The 24404-nt window shown below is 42.4% G+C and overlaps 2 protein-coding genes across 2 annotated transcripts; one reads left to right on the top strand and one right to left on the bottom strand.

Moving 5' to 3' along the window:
* Nucleotides 1-235: 235 nt before the first annotated feature.
* LOC311111235 (organic cation transporter protein) lies at nucleotides 236-5403 on the top strand (the record flags this gene model as incomplete). The annotated part of the gene is made up of 10 exons (XM_084153950.1): nucleotides 236-613; nucleotides 747-850; nucleotides 1938-2092; nucleotides 2660-2828; nucleotides 3238-3352; nucleotides 3431-3531; nucleotides 3899-4110; nucleotides 4287-4395; nucleotides 4470-4682; nucleotides 5310-5403. The coding sequence occupies 10 exons, from the start codon at nucleotides 236-238 to the stop codon at nucleotides 5401-5403; spliced, it is 1650 nt and encodes a 549-aa protein (XP_084010076.1).
* A 7522-nt stretch (nucleotides 5404-12925) lies between these two features.
* Nucleotides 12926-21987, bottom strand: LOC311124010 (digestive cysteine proteinase 1). Its single transcript, XM_084158243.1, has 11 exons — nucleotides 21828-21987; nucleotides 20667-20732; nucleotides 20379-20471; nucleotides 19673-19845; nucleotides 19310-19571; nucleotides 19021-19216; nucleotides 18672-18865; nucleotides 18283-18374; nucleotides 14115-14276; nucleotides 13690-13879; nucleotides 12926-13391 (listed from the first exon to the last, which is right to left on the bottom strand). Exons 1-11 carry the CDS (start codon nucleotides 21871-21873, stop codon nucleotides 13204-13206), a joined length of 1662 nt encoding a protein of 553 aa, XP_084014369.1. The 5' UTR covers nucleotides 21874-21987; the 3' UTR covers nucleotides 12926-13203.
* Between the last annotated feature and the right edge of the window lie 2417 nt (nucleotides 21988-24404).

Below are 24404 nucleotides of genomic sequence, written 5' to 3'. Positions count from 1 at the left end.
TTTTGTTGGCTATAGTGATTCGGTTTATTTTTGTCCAGCCTATAGCCTAGTACAATAGGAGACACTTGGACCAAAATATATTCGTTTTTTCTTTTTCATTTATTTATCCAGATCACTTTAATCTCAGATTAAATCTATTTTGCAAAAGAGACTTGGTCAAATAGCAGCAATAGGGCAAATGTCTAATTTAGATTAAAATAATATATTTTTCAAAAGAGCATTGAATTGATTGAAAATGAATTTTGACGAGATTCTAACAGCTGTAGGAGGGTTTGGAAAGTACCAGAAGATTCTGTACGTGTGGATCTGTCTCCCTCAGATCCAACTGGGTTTTCACATGATGGCCAGCATCTTTACCGGGGCTACACCAGGACATCGCTGCCGGGTCAGCCCGAGCTCAGCCCCCGGTAATAACGTTCATAACGGTAGCATGGCCTTGACTTCATCCGTTACTGTTACCGCAAACCTGAACCTCAGCATCCCGGTGGACCCACAGGTGGACGACTCCTGCTTCCTCACGGACATTCTAATAGAGAACGGGACTGCGCGCGCGCCTTGCAAGCACGGATGGGTGTACAGCCAGGAGATTTATCAAAGCACTACCGTCACCGAGGTAAATAATGCCTTTCCCTTATAATGTGTTCGGATTAATGGGGTTACTAGGAAAATGTTAGTCTCATCTGTTCACTTCCATACTACCATGGCGCTGTCTCGCCACACTCACTCTCTCTCTCTCTCTCCTACAGTGGGACTTGGTGTGTGACAAGGCATGGCTCAACAGTCTGGGGTCTTCTGTCTATATGTTAGGTCTTCTGGTGGGAGCAGTCCTCTTTGGAGCTATGGCAGACAGGTACATAACATAACCCTTGACCTCAGACCTCGGACCTCGGACCCTCTCTACATGTTGGGTTTGCTGGAGGAAACTGTCATCTTTGAAGCTATGGCAGACCGGTACAGATGTAGGATCTTAATTTGAGACATACTACAGCAGGAAAAAATCCTGCAGCAACAGGAAATGTGAATTACTATGTGGATTATAATTAATGGACATTTTTGTAGGGGTTGATACATTTCTTCGTAAGGGAAATTTCAAAGTGGAAATTACAAACTTCAGAATCCTTTTTAAACATCAAATACACTACTAGTGTTTCTGAATTGCAGGAATGTTATCCTGCAACAGGGTGATCAGATTAAGATCCTACATCTGTAGAACCTACAATAAACCTTGACCTCTACCATCAGATCCTAAACCAGCCATACTCCCAGAACGGGGTCAATAAGGACCACGGGTCCCGACTTAAATGAACAGTCAGACTTTCAATTTAATGCTGTTATGAGTTGTAATAGTAGAATGCACAAGGTGCAATTTCGAAATCTGGTAATGCATGAGCAGTTTTCCTCTTGTTATGTCATTCACTGATAGACCTTAGAGAGCTATTTATAACCTGTCAGGAATTTACAGTTGATTAACTACCAGCCTATGTTAGCTAGAAAGGATGTTAGCTAGGTAGGTAAGTTAGGCTAACTAACCAGCTATCTAAATCTTGTAGTTACCATGGCCAGATTATGTAAGCCCCATGGCAAAATGTGTAGAATTGTAGGAACTTATCTTCAAAACTGCAAAATGTTTTCTTTGCCAAAAAGAGGGGTGTGAACAATTTGGGGTCGCATGGGTCGCGAGGTGGGGGTTTGGTACTACGCCGATAAATGACAATATCCATCCAGACCTTAGCCATCTAGGAAATTTGTGTGACTGGACCTTCTCAAATAGTATTTGAGTACACCTGCCCTAAACCCTAACCTCTGACCCCTACCTAAAACCTAACCCATTGTCAACAGGTACAACAATGAATTTGTAACTTCGATGTCATACAATTTGATAAATACTTAGTCTCCCTCCCTCCCTCCCTCCCTTCGCCCTCTCCCTCTCTCTGTAGGTTTGGTAGGAGGTATGCCCTGCTCCTCTCCCTAGCACTACAGACAGTGTTTGGAGTGGCTGTGGCTTTTGCTCCAAACTTCCCTGTGTATGTCCTACTGCGATTTATAGTGGGGACTACTATCTCTGGAGTCATCATCAACGCCTTCGTACTGGGTACACACACACACGCACACGTATACCCCCCCCCCCCCCCAAATGTTGACAATCATTTTGTCATTGATATAAGACTGTTATTTACACGAGACTAATTTACATGAGACCATTCTGCCAAACATTCAATCCATTATTAGAATTTAAACAGTACCACAATGACATCACCTACATTCCTTCTTTCCAACCCCAGAACACACATTATTCCTAACCCCTAACCCCTAGCTCCATTCTCAGAAACCTAAACCCCTTAGTTCCACACCACCCGATCCACTCAAACCTTAATCCCCCTTCCCCTAATCCTAACCCGTATTATACCTCTCCTTCCTCTCTCCTCTGCCTTCCTCCCACCCTCTCCTCCCCCTCTCTTTCCTCTCTCCTCTGCCTTCCTCCCACCCTCTCCTCCCCCTCTCCTTCCTCTCTCCTCTGCCTTCCTCCCACCCTCTCCTCCCCCTCTCCTTCCTCTCTCCTCTGCCTTCCTCCCACCCTCTCCTCCCCCTCTCCTTCCTCTCTCCTCTGCCTTCCTCCCACCCTCTCCTCCCCCTCTCCTTCCATCCCTCCTCTCCACAGGTACGGAGTGGACGTGTACCCAGCGTCGTATGTTAGCTGGTGTCTTCACTGACTACTTCTTTGGCCTGGGCTACATACTAATAGCTGGACTAGCCTACCTCATACGAGACTGGAGGAAACTACAGCTGGCTATATCTGTTCCTGGCTTTCTGTTCATCTTCTATATATGGTGAGGACACACACACACACTTATGCTTGGCCGGTTGCTCTTCACTATTCATGTCTCTTTCTCTCCCAGAAGAAAAAAGTAATGTCTGCAACTCTGGTATTCTCCCATGGTGACGTTTCGATCCGAATTGGATCTTCGTCAGGTCATCATACACCACTGAAACACACCTACCTAAATAACCTTTAGATGAATGAACATCCGGTCACTTGAATACATATAATACATTAACCTCACAATAAATATTACACAGTAGACATTATGGAAAAACAGAAATACATTTTGTTTTTTATCCAGTAGGCTAAAATAGGTGTGCAATAGATAAAAAAATGGGTGAGACAAACGCGTCAATCATTTTGTATACAATACAATATGATATTATATATTATATACTCATTCTCTTTCCCCTCAGGGTGCTTCCTCAGTCAGCTAGGTGGTTGCTAGCCAATGACAGGAGAGAGGAGGCCATTGTTCTACTACGCAAAGCTGCTACAGTCAACGGACGTGTATTTCCACCTACTGTACAGGTACCACACAGACACGTCTTGTGTTTTTCACAGTGTTTGAGCATGCAAATAAAGTATTTTATGTGTGTGTATGTTTAGGTGGACAGGTGTGATATGGAAGGTAGAAGGAGTCACTCAGCTGCAGATCTCCTTAGAACACCCCAGATGAGGAAAAGAGCTCTCATCCTTTTCTATGTCTGGTAACTAAGAAGTGTGGGTGTGTGTGTGTGTGTGGATGTGTTTAACTATACCTGTAGTAAACTAACAAAAATTTGACCAACTGGGGACATTTTGTTAGTCCCCACAAGGTAAAATGCTATTTCTAGGGAGTTTAGGGTTGAGGTTAGAATTAGTGTTAGGGTTAGAATTAGGTTTAGGCTTAGAAGCTAGGGTTAGTTTTAGGGTTAGGGTTAAGAGCTAGGGTTGGGTTTTTGGGTTAGGGTATAGGTTAAGGTTAGGGAAAATAGGATTTTGAATGGGACTGAATTGTGTGTCCCCAGAAGGTTAGTTATCCAAGACTGTGTGTATGTGTGTATCAGTGTCTAACCCTGCTCTCTCTCTCTCTAGGTTTGTGAATGTATTGGTGTATTATGGCCTGTCGCTAGGTGTAGCTAAACTGGGCTCAGACCTCTACCTGACTCAGTTCATCTTTGGATTGGTGGAGATCCCTGCCAGGTCATTGGTCCTCCTGTTCCTCCCCTGGAGCAGACGCCTATCCCAGAGTGGCTTTCTGGCCCTGGGGGGCGTGGCCTGTCTGCTCACTCTAACTGTACCTACAGGTGTGTGTGTGTGGGGGGGGAGGGGGGGTGTTTGTAACATATTGGGTGAATTCTGTCCACAAAACAGCTGTTAGTCTGTCCACAAAACATCACGGCAGGTAGCCTAGCGGAAAAGAGCGTTGTGCTAAATGACAAAAACATGTACAAAATATTCTCTCTCTATCCCTCTCTCTCAGACCATCCCAACCTGTTAACAGGTCTAGCCATGGTAGGAAAGTTTGGTATCACTGCTTCCTTCGCTGTTATCTATGTCTACACTGCTGAGATCTTCCCTACTGTACTACGGTAAGAAGTGTGTGTGCGTGCGCATTCATTTGTGTGATTGCTAACTTCAATTACCAGTGTGTGTGTGTCTACAGGCAGACAGGGATAGGTGTGTCCAGTATGTTTGCTCGTGTAGGGGGTGTGTTAGCCCCCCTTATCAACATGCTCCATACCAGAAGCCCCTCTCTGCCCATGCTCATCTTTGGCTCCGCCCCCCTGCTTGGCGCAGTTCTGGCCCTGGCACTGCCAGAGACTGCTAACAGACCGCTACCGGATACCGTGGAAGACGCAGAGAACTGGGATACTAGGTACTATGTCTACTGACAGACAGACAGACAGACAGACAGACAGACAGACAGACAGACAGACAGACAGACAGACAGACAGACAGACAGACACAAACACACACCAGGTTTGGGGTCAATTCCAGTCAATTCAGGAAGCACAATGAAATTCCAACTCCAATTCCAATTCTTGTCCAATGCTTTTCAATTAGGAAAATGTGGAATTGGAATTTGGTTAACATTTACATTTACATTTTAGTCATTTAGCAGACGCTCTTATCCAGAGCGACTTACAGTTAGTGAGTGCATACATTATTCTTTTTCATACCCCCCGTGGGAATCGAACCCACAACCCTGGCGTTGCAAACGCCATGCTCTACCAACTGAGCTACATCCCTGCCGGCCATTCCCTCCCCTACCCTGGACGACGCTGGGCCAACTGTGCGCCGCCCCATGGGTCTCCCGGTCACGGCCGGCTACGACAGAGCCTGGATGTTAACATTCTGAATTGACTGATACACATACTGATACACATACTCTACATACACACATCAACACACAATCAAGTCCACAAACTAACCCCTATTTCCAACCATAACCTGTGTGTTTGTTGACTGTGTTTTTGTTTTAAACGTTTGTTTTCTACTTCAGGTTTCCTCCAAAGAAGGACCAAGGAGAGGACATTAGCCAATCAGCAAGCAGCACAGAGGGGCAGGAACTACAGCGCCTAGCAACGGAGTCCTGACCACACACACACATCCCAGCAACCCTCACACAAACACACAGAGTAGAATCTACATGATGCAACCTCTCAATCATTACAAGATTCAGAACCACATACCATACAGAAGATCTGTATAGAAGCACTATGCAATACAAGTAACAGACCAACATGTGCACACACACACTCATATGCACACGCACACACACAAGCAATAAGGGGGTCATTCATAAATCCTACGGTAAATGAATCGCCCATGTTTTCCTATACAGAAAGAACACTTTTTTTAGCGCTCTTCATTCAAACTTGTAGCATTGGTTTTGGTTTTCAGAAATTAGATACAATTGCTGGGGTGGTAATAACGAATGAATAACCCCAAAACACACACAAACGTGCCAGGTGTGTGAGCCAATCAGAACTGCTCTGAGTTCTTCAGCATGGAGACTCGTTGCTGATTGGACAGCTTGTTGCAGACAGCTTTTCATTGGCGGGGACAGGCCACTAAAGCAGGACAGAATCGGCACATACTCTTCCTCTTTGCACCAAAACTGACAGAAAAAATGACAGTTTTTCAACAACGTTTTAGGTAGTTTGGTGTAACATGCTCATGTGATGAGTAACCTTGTCTGAGACCTGAAGATTTGCATTAACCCCCTGAGCAAATGTCTAGGCTTTAGTTCTGTAGGCTATACGCTTTATTGCGCACTGATGACCTGTCAACCTTCTCCTTTCTAAAACAATAAACATTTTTATTTTATTGAGAACCAATTAACTATTATCATGGTACTGTATGTCTATGTCATTACATATCTAAATCGTATGTGGTATATCTATGCCGTTTTGGTACTTACTATCTTACTGCCTTTTCTATCTTATCTTTTTCCAGATAACTATTACTCGAGAATACTAGCTTGAGAATACATCAGAATAAAGCTTCTGAATGTGAACGCATGCACTATGTAGCTTATTACAATACCCGAGTCTCATATGTAGCGCTAACTTAGCATTATGTAGCTCTTATAAAGTCCCTATGCAGGTATAATTCAGAGGTTTGCAAGTGTTTTGGTTGATTGTAGTAATATGTGTTGTTGAAATGTAGTACATCTGTCACTGCTGTATCTTGTTTGTTTGCTGTTTTATTGAGTTAATATGATGTTAATTTTTGTTCCGAGGGCACCATTGAGAATGAGACTCTGGTCTCAATTGGGCCCCCCTGAATAAACGTAAAAGTTATATATAAAAATTTTTATGGGGCATCTGACCCAACACTGCATGGTTGGGGTTTGGTAGGATATGTTAGGATTGATTGGCAAATGTTAGATTTGATCCATAGCCATATACACTACATTTCCAAAAGGATGTGGACACCTGCTTGTCGAACATATCATTCCAAAATCATGGGCATTAATATGGATTTGGTCCCCCCATTGCTGTTATTTCAGCCTCCACTCTTCTGGGAAAACTTTCCAGTAGATGTTGGAACATTGCTGCGGGTACTTGACCCCATTCAGCCACAAGAGCACTAGAGAGGTCCGGCACTGATGTTGGGCGATTAGGCCTGTCTCGCAGTCGGCGTTCAAAATCATCCCAAAGGTGTTCGATGGGGTTGAGGTCAGGGCTCTGTGCAGGCCAGTCAAGTTCTTCCACACCGATCTCGGCATCCATTTCTGTATGGATCTCGCTTTGTGCACAGGGGGCATTATCATGCTGAAACAGGAAAGGGCCTTCCCCAAACTGTTGCCACAAAGTTGGAAGTGCAGAATCGTCTAAAATGTCATTGTATGCTGTAGCGTTAACATTTCCATTCACTGGAACTAAGGGGCCTAGCCCGAAACATGAAAAACAGCCCCAGACCATTATTCCTCCTCCGCCAAACTATACAGTTGGCACTATGCAGTTGGGCAGGTAACGTTTTCCTGGCATCAGCCAAACCCAGATTCGTCCATCGGATTGCCAGATGGTGAAACGTGATTCATCACTCCAGAGAACGCGTTTCCACTGCTCCAGAGTCCAATGGCAGCTAGCTTTACACCACTCCAGCCGACGCTTGGCATTGCACATGGTGATCTTAGGCTTGTGTGCGGCTCCTCGGCCATGGAAACCCATTTCATGAAGCTCCCGACGAACAGTTCTTGTGCTGACGTTGCGCGCAGAGGCACTTAAGAGTTGACCGGGGCAGCTCAAGCAAGGCAGAAATTTGTCAAACTGACTTGTTGGAAAGGTGGCATCCTATAACGGTGCCATGTTTAAAGTCACTGAGCTCTTCAGTAAAGCCATTCTTCTGCTAATGTTTGTCTATGGAGATTGCATGGCTGTGTGCTCGATTTTATACACCTATCAGCAACGGGTGTGGCTGAAATAGCAGAATCCACTAATTTGAAGGGGTGTCCACATACTTTTGTATATATGGCGCTACTGCTAGCAACAACAAGGCTTCCAGATCTGCATTATTTAATTATGTGTCTAGAACGACTGATTGAGTCTGCTAAATGGCATATTATTTATTATTATTGAGTGTGTGTTGGGAAGAGTAAGGTCTTATTTAAGCATGAGTTTTTTTTTGGGGGGGGGTAGATCAGCTTTAATATTGCAGATAGATTGTAACTTCCATCAATGTAATTGTCTGCATCACTTCCAATCCCCCATATGTTTTTTAAGTTTTTCTCGAATATATACAGTGGGGAGAACAAGTATTTCATACACTGCCGATTTTGCAGGTTTTCCTACTTACAAAGCATATAGAGGTCTGTAATTTTTATCATAGGTACACTTCAACTGTGAGAGACGGAATCTAAAACAAACATCCAGAAAATCACATTGTATGATTTTTAAGTAATTAATTTGCATTTTATTGCATGACATAAGTATTTGATACATCAGAAAAGCAGAACTTAATATTTGGTACAGAAACCTTTGTTTGCAATTACAGGGATCATACGTTTCCTGTAGGTCTTGACCAGGTTTGCACACACTGCAGCAGGGATTTTGGCCCACTCCTCCATACAGACCTCCAGATCCTTCAGGTTTCGGGGCTGTCGCTGGGCAATACGGACTTTCAGCTCCCTCCAAAGATTTTCTATTGGGTTCAGGTCTGGAGACTGGCTAGGCCACTCCAGGACCTTGAGATGCTTCTTACGGAGCCACTCCTTAGTTGCCCTGGCTGTGTGTTTCGGGTTGTTGTCATGCTGGAAGACTCAGCCACGACCCATCTTCAATGCTCTTACTGAGGGAAGGAGGTTGTTGGCCAAGATCTCGCGATACATGGCCCCATCCATCCTCCCCTCAATACGGTGCAGTCGTCCTGTCCCCTTTGCAGAAAAGCATCCCCAAAGAATGATATTTCCACCTCCATGCTTCACGGTTGGGATGGTGTTCTTGGGGTTGTACTCATCTTTCTTCCTCCAAACACGGCGAGTGGAGTTTAGACCAAAAAGCTCTATTTTTGTCTCATCAGACCACATGACCTTCGCCCATTCCTCCTCTGGATCATCCAGATGGTCATTGGCAAACTTCAGATGGGCCTGGACATGCGCTGGCTTGAGCAGGGGGACCTTGCGTGCGCTGCATGATTTTTATCCATGACGGCGTAGTGTGTTACTAATGGTTTTCTTTGAGACTGTGGTCCCAGCTCTCTTCAGGCCATTGACCAGGTCCTGCCGTGTAGTTCTGGGCTGATCCCTCACCTTCTTCATGATCATTGATGCCCCATGAGGTGAGATCTTGCATGGAGCCCCAGACCGAGGGTGATTGACCGTCATCTTGAACTTCTTCCATTTTCTAATAATTGCGCCAACAGTTGTTGCCTTCTCACCAAGCTGCTTGCCTATTGTCCTGTAGCCCATCCCAGCCTTGTGCAGGTCTACAATTTTATCCCTGATGTCCTTACACAGCTCTCTGGTCTTGGCCATTGTGGAGAGGTTGGAGTCTGTTTGATTGAGTGTGTGGACAGGTGTCTTTTATACAGGTAACGAGTTCAAACAGGTGCAGTTAATACAGGTAATGAGTGGAGAACAGGAGGGCTCCTTAAAGAAAAACTAACAGGTCTGTGAGAGCCGGAATTCTTACTGGTTGGTCGGTGATCAAATACTTATGTCATGCAATAAAATGCAAATTAATTACTTAAAAATCATACAATGTGATTTTCTGGATTTTTGTTTTAGATTCCGTCTCTCACAGTTGAAATGTACCTATAATAAAAATTACAGACCTCTACATGCTTTGTAAGTAGGAAGACCTGCAAAATCGGCAGTGTATCAAATACTTGTTCTCCCCACTGTACATATACATTCATACATATCCTTTAAAAATATATATATTTCCCTTTATTACTTTCCAACCCCACCCTAATTGGAGTAAACTAGTGAACAACAATGATTAGGCCTCTACTTCATGCTTATACATACTATATACATTTTATGGACACAGTCACTAATTATATTTTGTTTGTTTTTACTCCTGAACTTCCTCCGATCATTTTCATGATGTTCATCTGGTATGCTTCTATATGCCATATCTTTCTAACTGTGCTCTTTCACAAAATCTCACAATATATAACCTATATACTTATTATGGACACAGCATGTCTTACACTAGTTATCTTGTTGTTATTAGTTGTTGTTATTAGTCCCATCCTTCAGCTCCATTCAACACCTCCCATCTATCTCTTAACACCATCCATATTGGATTTCTATTTGCCATATATTTTTCAACTGTACTGTGATGTTTTACAAAAGTTCTGAACCTTTCTATTCTCATTGTTTCTACAGTTTGTGAATTGAAAATAAACATCTTTGCTAAAAGTATTATTATATTATTGATCGATTGACTATGACTTTTCAGATCACCCAGTAGTGCTATCTGCAGGGTCAGCTTCATGCAAATATTGCAATCCTTCAGCCATTCCTGGACCTGTGTCCAGAAACAAGCTACAAATGTACAGTACCAAAACAAATGATCTAATGATTCTGTCTCTTCACAGCCAAATCTGCAGAGCTGGGAAGATTGTATCCTCCATACAAATAACATTCTATTGGTAGCAAGAATTTTATATAATAATTTAAATTGAAAAATTCAAAGTTATGAATCCGGCGTCGTTTTTGCGTATCAGTTCATAAACACTATGCCATGGAATCGGTATGTCAAAAATCTCTTCCCAACTATTTTACAATCTATATGGGATGGCTGTCAATCTTTTGGTCCTTAAATGAAACTGGTAAACCTTTTTATTAATCACAATTTTCTTTAACCAATTATGTTCTTTAATGCAAGGCCGACAGACAAGTTCTTTACTTTTTCCTCCTTCCACTTTCCTCTTCCATTTTTGCGGTAATGCTGCAATTATTTGGTTGTAATTTTGGGTAGAGCAGACATTTCCATATGTTTTTGTTAGCTGCATGTGCGACATAACTCCACCATTCCTACCGATAATATCATTTTACGAAGATTATACCTTTTATAAACATTTTCTCAAAAAAGTAAGTTTTTTTTTATCAATTAGTATATTTGAGTTTAACCACAATATTTGTTGCAATATTTGTTCTGTCATTTCTGGAGGATTAAATTGAAATTGCAACCAACTTTCTATGGCTTGTTTTAGAAATAGTGATATTTGGGAGATTATTCCCTTTTCAAATACCTGAAAGTGAGGGGTTGTAATCTGAATAAAGGGAAAAAGTCCCTTCTTGAACATTGGGTGAGACAATCTTACTAGTTTGCTAGAGAACCAGTTCGGATTTAAGTATAATTTTTGTATGACTGAAGCTTTTAGTGATAGGTCTAATGCTTTAATATTTAATCATTTCTGTCCTCCTAATTCATATTCATTATATAAATAGGCCCATTTAATTTTGTCTAGCTTGCCGTTCCAAATAAAATTGAATATTTTTTTCTCATATCATTTAAAAAAACTGTTCGCTAGGCGTAGGCAAGACCATAAGCAAATAGGTAAACTGGGATAATACTAAAGAGTTAATCAGGGTGATTTTTCCACAAATTGACAGGTATTTACCTTTCCATGGTAGCAAGATCTTATCTATTTTTGCTAACTTTCTATAAAATAAATTTGAGATCATTTATTTCATTTGGGATATGTATTCAGAGTATATCCACATCACCATCATACCATTTTATTGGTAAACTACATGGTAATGTAAAAGTTGTATTTTTTAGTGATCCAATACGTAATATAGTACATTTATCATAATTTGGTTGTAATCCAAAGAGGTTAGAAATGTATCTAGATCCTCTATGAGGCTGTGGAGGGATTCAAGTTGTGGATTTAAAAGATAACATGAATCATCAGCGTACAATGACACCTTTGTTTTTAAGCCCTGGATTTCTAATCCCTTGATATTATTGTTGGATCTGATTTTAATAGCTAACATCTCGATGGCAATAATAAATAGATATGCCGATAGTGGACAACCTTGTTTCACTCCTCTTGACAGTTTAAAACTTAATAGCCATTATTTACCATTTTACACCTAGGGTTACTATACATGATTTTAACCCAATTTATAAGAGATTGTCCAAAATTGAAATGCTCCAGGCATTTCTATATAAACCCCAGTCGTACTTTATAATAATAATAAATAAATACTTTATCAAATGCCTTTTCGAAGTCTGCTATGAATAGTAGGCCTGGCTTCCCAGATTTTTCATAGTGTTCTATTGTTTCCAGTACTTGCCCTATATTATCTCCAATGTATCGCCATGTAAAAAACCTGTCTGATTAGAATGAATAATGTCCGACAACACCTTTTTAATTCTATGCGCTATACATTTTGCTAGAATTTTTGCATCACAACACTGAAGTGTAAGAGGCCGCCAATTTTTTTAATGGACTGGATCTTTATATTTTCCACTTGTATCCTTTTTCAGTAATAATGAAATCAGGCCTTCTTCTTGAGTGTCTGATAATCTACCATTTACATAGGAGTGGTTAAAACATGCTAATAACGGTCCTGAGTATATCAAAAAAGGTTTGGTATACCTCGACTGGTATGCCATCCAACCCTGGGGTTTTCCCAGACTTAGTCTTTAATTGTTTTTCCTCTAATTTATTCTGTGCCTCTATGTTACAGTTTTTATTGCTCGCTATCTGTTCTGTTAGACCTTCTATTTCCTTTGTTAGTATGGACTCTTTTGACCTAAATTGCTTTTGTTTTCGAGATGAGTACTGAATTGCATGGCCTCTAAAGGCACATTTAAAAGTGTCCCATACAATAAGGGGATTTGCTGTACCTATGTTATGTCGGGGAAAAAAAATCAGTTATAAATTCCTCTGTCCTAGTTAAAAACAAGTTATCATCCAATAGGCTTTGATAAAATTTCCAATATCCTCACCCACATGGAAATTCAGTAAGAGTAATGTATATGCCAATTATATGATGGTCCGACCGCATTCTGTCCCCTATCAATACTTTTTAAACTTTTGGTGCCAACGAGAATGACTTAAGATTTTTTTCGCATGAGTTCGCAAAACACTATTGCTTCACACAGCATGATGCACCTATAATGTCATGAATGAAAAACACAGAGCGTCGAGTACAAAAACATTCAACATTTATTGAGACGATTCCAAGATTCCAGAACACAAGTGTGTGACACACAAAGTGTTTATATATGACAGGGAGAACAAGGCACTGTGTGCGCGTGAGCCGACCAGCAATAAACATATCTAAAAACATCACTACCTGAACAAGATTACTTCATCCCGTGCACAACACACTCCCGATACTATTCCACAATTTCAAATACCCACTCCTTTCATAATTTAAAAAGGAGTGGTAACTGTGTGTGCGTGTGTTTCATGTCTCCCTCGCTCTATGCCAGTGTAACATATGTAGCATCAGTGGTAACACCACAGTTGTTATCCTTCATAGACATCAATATATACCCGTCGTTGCCCCAGTAGGTTGACCAGGAGTTCTTCACCAGCCAGTACGGCTCCGCCTCCATGACGCCATAACCCACTGCAAGCACCGCGTGGTCCAGGGAGTCAGTGGTGTTTCCTAGGAGAGAGAGGAGGGGGAAGAAAGAAAGAGATCGAGTGAGAAAGAGAGGAGCCCTTAGGAACACCTCAGACAGATTTGAAGAATAGCTGTGTATACCCTATAGCAGGGGTATTCAACTCTTACTCTACGAGGTCTGGAGCCTGCTGGTTCTGTTCTACCTGATAATTAATTGCACCCACATGATGTCCCAGGTCTAAAAATCCGTCCCTGATTATAGGGGGGAAATGAAAAAACGCAGTGGAACTGACTTCGAGGTCCAGAGATGAGTTTGATGGCTCTATAGAATATAACTCACCACATTTGGGTTCGTAGTAGACTCCGTGGCTGTAGAAGACAAAGGATCTATGTCCTGCGTCAATACTGATGGCCACTGGGCCGTTTTTAAACAGCGCCACCTTCAGGGCCTCTGCATCACCTGACGTCACATTGGTGTAGCTCTGGACACGGGCTGTCAGCTGGGAAGAGTTGAAGTGGCACAGGCCGTTCTGTTAAGAGAGAGAGATAGAGTCAGACACTAGGTTAAAGTACAGTATATTGTAAAGATTTACATGTCCTGTTTGTCAGAGTATATGAGTTTATAAAATGTGTGTAAGAGATGTGAATAGTGAAGAGCTGCAGGCAAAGCATAGAGCCCTGGGGATTACCTCCGTAGACTAGTTCTCTGTGTGTGTGTGTGTGTGTGTGTGTGTGTGTGTGTGTGTGTGTGCGCGCGCATCTCACCATGCCCATGTAGGATCCATAGGTCTCCGTTGTTTCGATGCCTCCATGTTTCATGATCCACTCATAGGCCCTCCACTCCTCTCCTCCATCACATCCATTATTACCAAAGCCCCAGCTACAGTCTACCAACATCTGCTGGGACAAGACCTGGAGAGACCCTGACTACAGGGAGAAGGAGGGAGGGAGGAATTGACAATTAAAACTGGGTGAGAAACATTCTACTTCTCCGGGGCAATAAATAAAACAGACCTGTTAACAGAAGACTGGAAATGAAGAGTTGAGGGAAAAAAAAAAAAAAGAGGGAGAGAGAATGCGAGAGGCTAATTACTGTTTATACACAGCGACTTCCACAGCTGTGTCTGTGGGTTGCTATGAGGTTGCCATGAGGTCACAGAGGGGAGGAATCTGATTGGCTCCCTGGGAAGAAGTATGTTTATGAACCTGCCAATGCGGTGGGACACAGCACCTCCCGGTCACTTCCTACTGAGAGGACGAGGTCATTTCCTTTGAGCTGGCAGAGGTACAAAGGAGGACCACTGTGACACAAGACTAACAACCATCTCCCTCCTCAACTCACACCCCTACTCCAACTAAGACTACCCCTCACCTCTCCCAAATAAGTCCCAACTTCACCTTAATTGACTCATGTAAGTTCAACGAACTCCCTGAACCCCCCCACACACGTCCCATAAAAAATCTCCTGAACTGCCATCAGTTACTACTGCTAATGAGGGTGTGTTGTTCTCAAGGGAATGGTGAATCCTCAGCGTGACAGCACATAATAATAAACCTGTCTTGAAAATGTATAGTTGCTAGGCAACGCCAGAAGGGAAGGAATGCTGGTGGATATGGACTGTGTAGTATTATTGGGTGCAGGGAGACCAGAGATGGTGGTGATGCATTGAAGTATATTACAGAGTACATTGCAGCTAGACAGAACTTAAAACACACCTAAACTACATAATTATCAACTGACAATACAAATACGTGGGAGGAAAAATTGTGTTCACAAGCTGTAGCTAATTAAGTGTGAACAAGTTGCCAGTTTATTTATTTTTCATCCATTTTACCTTTGAATAAATGACAATATTAATCATCATCCTCAGGGATGTGCTACAGCTCAGACTGCTGATATTATAGGCAGAAAATCCAATTAATTTCCATTGTTCATTAAGTTGATGGGTCATTTCTAACAAAACCTTTAGATAATCTGCAATAATTTCAACAACTACAAGTAAAGTGGAAAAACTCAGAAGTGAAATGGCCACCTTGAACAGTGAACCATCAATTTCTGCTATAAAAGATCTAATAATGAAAGAGAAGGATTGCCGTTTTGAATTTGGTCAAGTTAGTGTGGGAATCCTTGATGGGAATTTATGGAGAATGGTAGCAGACTGTATTGCCACCCCCATTTTCTATAGTCTAAAGAAGTGTGTGTGTCCACAGGCGTGGAAGGGAGCTAATGTAATTCCACTGCCTAAAAAAATTAATAGTAAAGCACCCTTTGCTGGCTCTAACAGCCACCCAATCAGTTTGCTGCCTGTTCCTAGTAAACTGATGGAGAGAACTGTGTTTGACCAAATACAATGCCATTTTTCAGAGAACAAGTGAACTATTGACTTTCAGAATACATAGAGAAGGGCACTCAATTTGTACTGCACTGAATCAGATGACTGATGATTGGTTAAAAGATAATAAGAAGATAGTTGGAGCTGAATTGTTAGATTTCAGTGCAGCCTTTGATGTTATTGATGAAACTCACTCGCTATGGCTTTACTTCACCTGCCATCACATGTTGTGAAGATGGATGGGATAGGTGTTATAAAAAAGATGATCGGTGTTCTTCTACACAAAAATCAACTGTACGGGTCTTGTCCCATCTTGATTGCTGTCTGGTAATATGGTCAAGTGTAGCAAAGAAAGACCTAGCAAAGCTGCAGCTGGCTCAAAACAAAGCAGCATGCCTTGCCCTTAACAGCACATACAGAACTAACAACATGCACAACAGTCTTTCCTGGTTGAGGTTGAGGAGAGATGAACTGCTTCTCTTCTAGTTTATGAGAAATATTCCTGTGATGAAAATTCCAGATTGTCTGCATAATCAAATAACAGCTCAGACACCCATTACCCCACAAAACATGCCACCATGGGTCTCTTCACAGTCCCCAAGTCCAAAACAAATTCATGGCAACGCACAGTATTCTACAGAGCCAAGTACTCACGCAAATAGCAAAATTACCTTGAAAAGAAAGATTAAACATGTCATGGAACACAAACACCAGGGTTTCCTAATTTAGTGGAATTAAATAGCCCTGTGTGTATTTTGGTTAGTCATCATGCATCTTATTTATCCAACACAACTATCATATGCACACAGCATTCAGAGCCTATTTTGAGTGAGATTTCCCCTGCTGCTTCTCAGCTGGTGACTTCTGGAGTAAAACATGCTTTTATAAGCCCATTCATTGCACAACAACTCTAAACGCAATCATGTGTTCAAAAAAGTTTTGGTGCACGATAAAAAATAAATAATTGCTACCATTTGTATCAATTGGTAATTGAAGCACATCTCCCATTCACCATTCAAGTGCAGGCAACAGACTATCAGCGCGTCACCAACCATTTTAAAAGGTGAGTTGGAGGCAGTACGCATTTTGAAAATATACATAATTGTTTGAAACCTGAATGTTTGTCTTACCTTGCTTCAAAGTAGCCTATAGGCAAAATCTGACCATGGAAACGTGGAGGCAATTATTTTATAAAAACACTTCATAGGCGGGAAGTGAGTTTAAAGCTTACCATTTCTACGTGCCAGTTATGATTTCCATATGCGCATTTTTCGTGGAACAGTTTCATTTCAATAATAATGTTTTTCGTTTCTCAAAATCATTGTCACGTGGTTAATCATAAAAATCTCAAATAAAGTCCAGGTAATTCTGTGTGATCAGGCGCGCACACGCTCCCTCAACATTATGAAGAGAGAAACCAGACAGACAGTCTCATTGCTCTCATGGAGCCCTTCAAACAAAATACAATGAAACAAATTTACAAATCTCTTAAATGATGGTTATGAAATAAACCTAAACTTGTTTCTCACCAGTGTAGCAGGTTCTGAACTCTGCAAAGAACTTTTCCACTCTGAGAATGGTAAATGACTAATTAATACATGCATTAACAGAAATTAATGTAACCAAATGACAGGGGTTAACAGTATATTTACTACTGGTGACATATGTAATGGGGAATTTATTTATTTTTAATCTCAAAGGGCAAACAACTCGATGAATGCGCAAGAATTGGTAGGAGACAGCTGAGCCATTCTGGAGAGAGACTGGCCTAGATCTACACCACACACCCCTCCCCTTCTTCTTGTCTAAACATTAAAAATGATACTCAAGACACATCTTAGATGCTTTTCACTGACCGCCGCAACTCAATAATCAGCTCGGCCTATTGCCACGCACGCTGCCCGAATAGGCATAGGCCTACAATCTTGTGATTTGAAACAATCCACAGCTATTTTTTTAAAAGAAGCTAATAATCCTTGATTCCTCTGTGGCTAAATCATGCTTTCTGGCAAAGTATTTTGAATAATTTGATTTACTTCTGTACAGACGGAGTAATTATATTATTTCCATTTACTTCCCTACTGGAACCACCGCTATGCTATTTCACTCCTGTTCTATTGGTTTTCATATGAACTTCCTTTCGTTGTCCAGAAGCCAAAGGCACAATCCTAGTCATATTAGCAACCCATCCTAGTTGTTGCATCTTTAGATCCCCCCCCCCTCTGTTTTTAACCAAGATTTTAATCCCTGTCACATATGGTACCGCTATCAGGTGCCCTGTTTAGAATTGCATTTTGGCAAATGTTTGAAAATGACATTTTATTGGCTGCTTCATTACACGAGTTGCAGGTTCTGTTAAGATGCATTAACATTTGTTGCATCGTTTGTATTCTTTTTTGTTGTATTGTTTGTATATCGTTGTATTTTACATTTATGTGACTGTCCTTCAGTCTATCAGTGTTTTGCCACTGGTCATGTTTTTTGTGGACCCCAGGAAGAGTAGCTGCTGCTTCTGCAAAAGCTAATGGGGATCCAAATAAACAGCTATAACACCCCTCCAACTGAAGTTATTCTAAATCACTGTGTGTGAGATATATTACTTTCAGGAAGAGAGCGCCCTCTATTGCTCCAGTGGTGGCAAAGCTCCAACATGAACCACAGATCGCCTGGTCCTTCACTGGAGTCACAGCACCTAGAAAATACAGACATTATGTTACAATACACACACACACACACACATTCCCGCCCTCTACACCAGTGGAGGCTGGTGAGTGGAGCTATAGGAGGACAGCTCATTGTAATGGCTGGAACTGAATAAATAAACACAAACATATGGAAACTACGTTTTACTCCGTTCCATTTCTTTCATTCCAGCCATTACAATCAGCCAGTCCTCCTACAGCTCCTCCCACCAGCCTCATCTGCTCTACACACACTCCCCTTACCACCCCAACACACACCCTACCCTCCCTACCACACACACACGTACCATAGAGCCTCCAGTCCAGCTGATCAGGGACCTGTACTCCAGTGTATAGATGCATGGGGAACTGCAAGCCATTGTTGGGTCTCTTCCCTCTGTTTCTGCCCCTCATAGCAGACAGCTCAGACATGGAGCGGTCAGACAGAGAGTTGACCGCCAGGGAGAACGACAGGCCAGCACGGTTCATAGAGTGGACATACCTGGGAGAGGAAGTGATGGAGGAAAGAAGAGTGGGGGGAATAGAGAGAGAGAGGAACAGACAGAATTTGTAACAACCAAATGCCCTAAAACCCTTTCAATCCCTCTCTTCCGTTTAATTTGTTTATCTCTTGCCCTCTCCCTCTAGCTCCCTCACCGGAGGTTGTGAACGAATGCGTGCTCTCTCTTCTCGTGCTCCCTCTCATCACCATAACGACGGCCAAACTGCTCCTTGAAGTGGCCAAACAACCGCTGGGCATGGCCTAACGAGGAAGTGTGGATCAGATCTTTCATCGGATTGGCCAGCAGGTGGTGCTCCACCCCCGGGCCAGGAAATGAACCACAGCTCATCCCTAAAGAGAGAGTAGAGAGAGATGTGACCGACAAGGATTAAGATTGTTCACTAATGGTCACATGGCGTGAGGGCTGTGTTTGTGCGTGCTAACCGTCAGGCAGGGCGAAGACCTTGGGGTCAAACTTTGAGCTGAACTCCTTGTAGTCGACCAGATATTTATCATAATGGGACCCCAGCAGGGTGTTGTAGCCCATCATCTCGTAGTGTAGGGGCGTGGCCAGCTCAGCTCCTCCCAGAACCCCTCCTTCAGGGCGTGTCACCCAGAGTGTGTAGGTATTCTTCTTGTGTCCGACAGCTGTCACGTTCTGCCAGACCTCACACAGCGCTCCGCCATAGTACTCCATCTTGAGGAACTACACACAAATACCTTTTTCTTTTTACGTATAACTTCTCAAAACTACCTGTATTCATTGAAAAACTCAATGAATTACCACGCACACATACACACACCTACCGTAAACCCCTGGAGGTCAGGTAAGGATCCCTGAGGTGTGACTGGCTCTTCTTTGGTTCCATTGACCTGGAAACACTTCATAATGTTTAGCTCCACCTCTGTGGTCTCAGGAGTGATCTTATAGGCCGATCCCCACGGAAGCTCCACCCCAATCTGGTACGTCGACACCTGGCCTGAGGGTCACCATGACAACACAGAAAATAAGAATTGAAGTTGACTGCATGTTAGTGCTGGACTAACAAAAGTCTGCACACCCTGGAATAGAGTTAGAGATCCCTGGTCTTAGTGGTTCTCTCCTCATTACTTATCTCCTCATCTCTGGGATTTTATAACATGATTTAAAAGAAGAAGCTGAGGTTTCAGTCTACTGATGTAGACTCAGAACAAAGGCCTCTCAGTTCCACACGTGATTCACTGACAACACGTCTCAAATGACATCCACTACAACCCTGCTGCTAACATGCACTACTTCTGATCAGCGCTGCAGCACAGGGCTCTGCTCAAAAGGATGTAATTTGAGACAACAACAAAAAAATCACAGGCCCTGTCCACCCAAAAACAACCCCTAGCCACTTCACCTAGTTTCTTGCTTAAATCTGCAAGGATTTTATAGGCATAAGCAATATGATGGATATTCCAGCTTGCCTGAGCGAGAACATGGAGCCATTTTGCTTGAATATTGTACAGCTAATGTGTAAATAGTTACCATGGTAATAGTCGATGCGGCTTGTCCTCCCCGTCAGGTCAAACCAGGCCTCGAACGGTTCCTTTATCTCAGCATAGGGCAGGGAGATCACACCTGATACACACAAATGTAATTAATTAAAGTAACTAACTGTATTTCGCTATGATAAGAGCGTCTGTTAAATGATTAAAATGTAAATGGTGTAATCTAGTAGTTACTGACAGCTCATAAAAAAGGACAGGATATATATATATATTATACCGATACATTAAGTGACCCCTCAGTTCAAAAACAATAGGTCTCACTCACCTTTGACATGGTATGCCTTCCCGAAGTCTGGGACTGAAGGGACAGCTTTTCCCTCTATGGTTGTGGCTGAGGAGAAAGACCATGTCAATGCCAGACGTGTATGAAGATGTCATATTCCAGTGTCTACCCTTAACCCCTCTGTCAATGCCAGACGTGTATGAAGATGTCATATTCCAGAGTCTACCCTTAACCCCTCTCATACTATTACTGCTAACATTACCCCTCCACTGTGACCTAAGAGAAGAAAGTGGGTTACAGATGTGGAGTGGGATTTGCACTTATTGTTGCAGGACAACAAAGTAAACAACACATAGGATAACAGTCGAGACCAGGCTTGTGACCACCACGTGTCAAAGTCTGAAGCTCAGTTGGCTGGATGACCTTTGACGACTTATCACAGACTGAGATGAGGTTTACTTTCTCACTCACTCTTGTATTCTTCAAAAATAATAATTCGTTGCCTACTTTAGTCAGAAGCAACGCGAGTCAACAGTCGGTGCCCACAGAATGGAAAAGTATACACGATTCCAGTTTAGAGATAATGTGTTAATGTTATGCCAAAATACATCTAGTTACAAGCCAGCTTGCAGTGGCACACGCTTCCTCTTTATTAAAAAAAAAAAAAGACTAATGTTAATCACGATTTTGTAACTAAATTAGTTTGACAGTTACTAAACCAGTTATGCGACATGGCGCTAACGTTAGCTGACTAAATTCCACTCCGTGGTTCCTTCACCATGGAGTGGAGTTTTTCTCAGCTACAATAGAGCAGTATCCTACCCCTGAGTCAGAGTCAACGACATTTGTTTACCAGTGCAACATGCAGGGTCTTGTCATAGAAGTTACTGTAATTTGAACCCGGTCATTCTGAGATATTTGACTGGGAGTTTTAGCAGTGCGGTCAGGTCGCCCGGTGTCACGAGATCTGTGCAGGCGCGGCAACTGTTGTGTTCCCAATTAGCATTTTATCAAAAACACCAGAATAGAATTCAGTTCAGACAATAACAACACTACAAATAATTCTATAGTAGGCCTACATTTGGGTGAGTAAAGACAGGACGCATCGAATACGCAATACATAAACATAAAGAAAACGATCAGAATCTATCAACTTCCAATGAACTCTGTCTTGACAAAAACGCATACATCTCGAGAGCTTACCAACTGCGCTCCACAACAGCACAGTTACGATGTACCAGCCCCTCATAGCTTCTTGTCATAGGTTGTTCAAAGCGAATATGAGAGCAGTCAGAAAGACAAAAACATATCGTTGTGTGTTCTGCAACGACTTGATTGATATAAAATGTATCAATTTATGGTCATGCTCTAAATGATTGACATCTATTTGGGCCAATCAGATGGAAGTCCTGGTAGAAGCACTCCAATCACAGGACAGGGGTGGCTGATTTGGGCAAGTCATGTGATTTCGGTATTTATTGTGCATTTCTACAGAGATATTTTGGCATTATTCGGCATCTTTAGAGTCTGTCAGAGAGAAAATAACAATCATGTGCATGTAATGTCAGACATTTTTTCGCATTTGATAACATTTCCCCTGGTCTTTTAAGTCTGTATTCCGCAGTGGCACTGCCTCATAAAAGGACAAATACAATTGCGAATCTGCGCCACTTTGTGGATCCATGTTCTTACTGTCAGTGATTATATGTGAGAAGGACACTATGTCGGAAGCACAAAAATAAAATCTCGCGTAATTGAGTCAGACAATAAATTAGTAGTGTACTCTTGTCTGCGAGAGATCACAAAACTATGGTTTAGTCGAGGTATTGATAATGTACAATACCATTACACAGAAACATTCATACAAGTTGATTCACACACTAAATTTAACTTCACAACAGAGAACCAGAACTGGGTCATAATATATTAATCAAATACCTGAGTTGGGCTTGAAGTCGTTTAAACGGTGGCGGTGTCATAATACCCACAAAACCTGAACAGGGAATTGGTTCCAATTGTTTTCCCACCATTCATTTTAGAAACACTTAAAATAAGGGTTGTGTTTCGTGTAGGCTTACCCTGGCGTGACATTTTGATAACATGTACAATGTATTCGGAAAGTATTGAGACACCTTGACTTTTTACACATTTTGTTACGTTACAGCCTTATTCTAAAATGGATTACATTCGTTTTTTTCCTCAAATCTACACACAATACCCCATAATGACAAAGTGAAAACAGCTTTTTAGAAATGTCTGCACATTTATAAAAAATAAATACCCTATTTACATAAGTATTCAGACCCTTTGCTATGAGACTCCAAATTGAGCTCAGGTGCATTCTGTTTCCATTGATCATCCTTGAGATGTATCTACAACTTGATTGGAGTCCACCTGTGGTAAATTCAATTGGTTGGACATGATTTGGAAAGGCACACACCTGTCTATATAGGGTCCCACAGTTGACAGTGTATGTCAGAGCAAAAACCAAGCCATGAGGTCGAAGGAATTGTCCATAGAGCTCTGAGACAGGATTCTGTCGACGTACAGATCTGGGGAAGGGTACCAAAACATTTCTGCAACATTGAAGGTCCAAGAACACGGTGGCCTCCATCATTCATAAATGGAAGAAGTTTGGAACCACAAATACTTTTCCTAGAGCTGGCTGCCCGGCCAAACTGAGCAAGAAGGGTCTTGGTCAGGGAGGTGACCAAGAACCCAATGGTCACTGACAGAGCTCCAGAGTTCCTCTGTGGATCTGAGAGAACCTTCCAGAAGGACAACCATCTCTGCAGCACTCCACCAATCAGGCATTTATGGTGGAGTGGCCAGACGGAAGCCACTTCTCAGTGAAAAGCACGACAGCCCGCTTGGAGTTTGCCAAAAGGCACCTAAAGGACTCCGAACATGAGAAACATGATTCACTGGTCTGAAACCAAGATTGAACTCTTTGGCCTGAATGCCAAGTGTCACGTCTGGAGGAAACCTGGCTCCATCCCTACGGTGAAGCATGGTGGTGGCAGCATCATGCTGTGGGGATGTTTTTCAGCGGCAGGGACAGGGAGACTAGTCAGGATCGAGGAAAAGATTAACGGAGCAAAGTACAGAGAGATCCTTGATGAAAACCTGCTCCAGAGCGCTCAGGACCTCAGACTGGGGTGACGGCTCACCTTCCAACAGGACAACGACCCTAAGCACATAGCCAAGACAATGCAGGAGTGGCTTCGGGACATGTCTCTGAATGTCCTTGTGGCCCAGCCAGAGCCCAGACTTGAACCTAATCGAACATCTCTGGAGAGATCTGAAAATAGCTGTGCAGCGACGCTCCCCATCCAACCTGACAGAACTTGAGGATCTGCAGAGAAGAATGGGAGAAACTCCCCAAATACAGGTGTGCCAAGCTTGTAGCGTCATACCCAAGCAGTCAGGAAAGCAAAGGCAAATTTTTTCAAACAGAAATTTGCATCCTGTAGCACTAACTCCAAAAAGTTTTGGGACACTGTAAAGTCCATGGAGAATAAGAGCACTTCCTCCCAGTTGCCCACTGCACTGAGGCTAGGAAACACTATCACCACTTATAAATCTACAATAATCGAGAATTTCAACAAGCATTTTGCTACAGCTGGCCATGCTTTCCATCTGGCTACCACTACCCCGGCCACCAACTCTGCACCCTCCGCTGAAACTTGCCCATGCCCCCACCGCTTCTCCTTCACACAAATTCAGACAGCTGACGTTTTGAAAGAGCTGCAAAATCTGGACCCCTACAAATCAGCTGGG

This window comes from Coregonus lavaretus, assembly GCF_964263955.1.
Source record: "Coregonus lavaretus genome assembly, chromosome: 3".
Classification (NCBI taxonomy): domain Eukaryota; kingdom Metazoa; phylum Chordata; class Actinopteri; order Salmoniformes; family Salmonidae; genus Coregonus; species Coregonus lavaretus.
The sequence above is the reverse complement of the archived record's forward strand: the minus strand, read 5'-3'. Positions and strand labels throughout refer to the sequence as shown.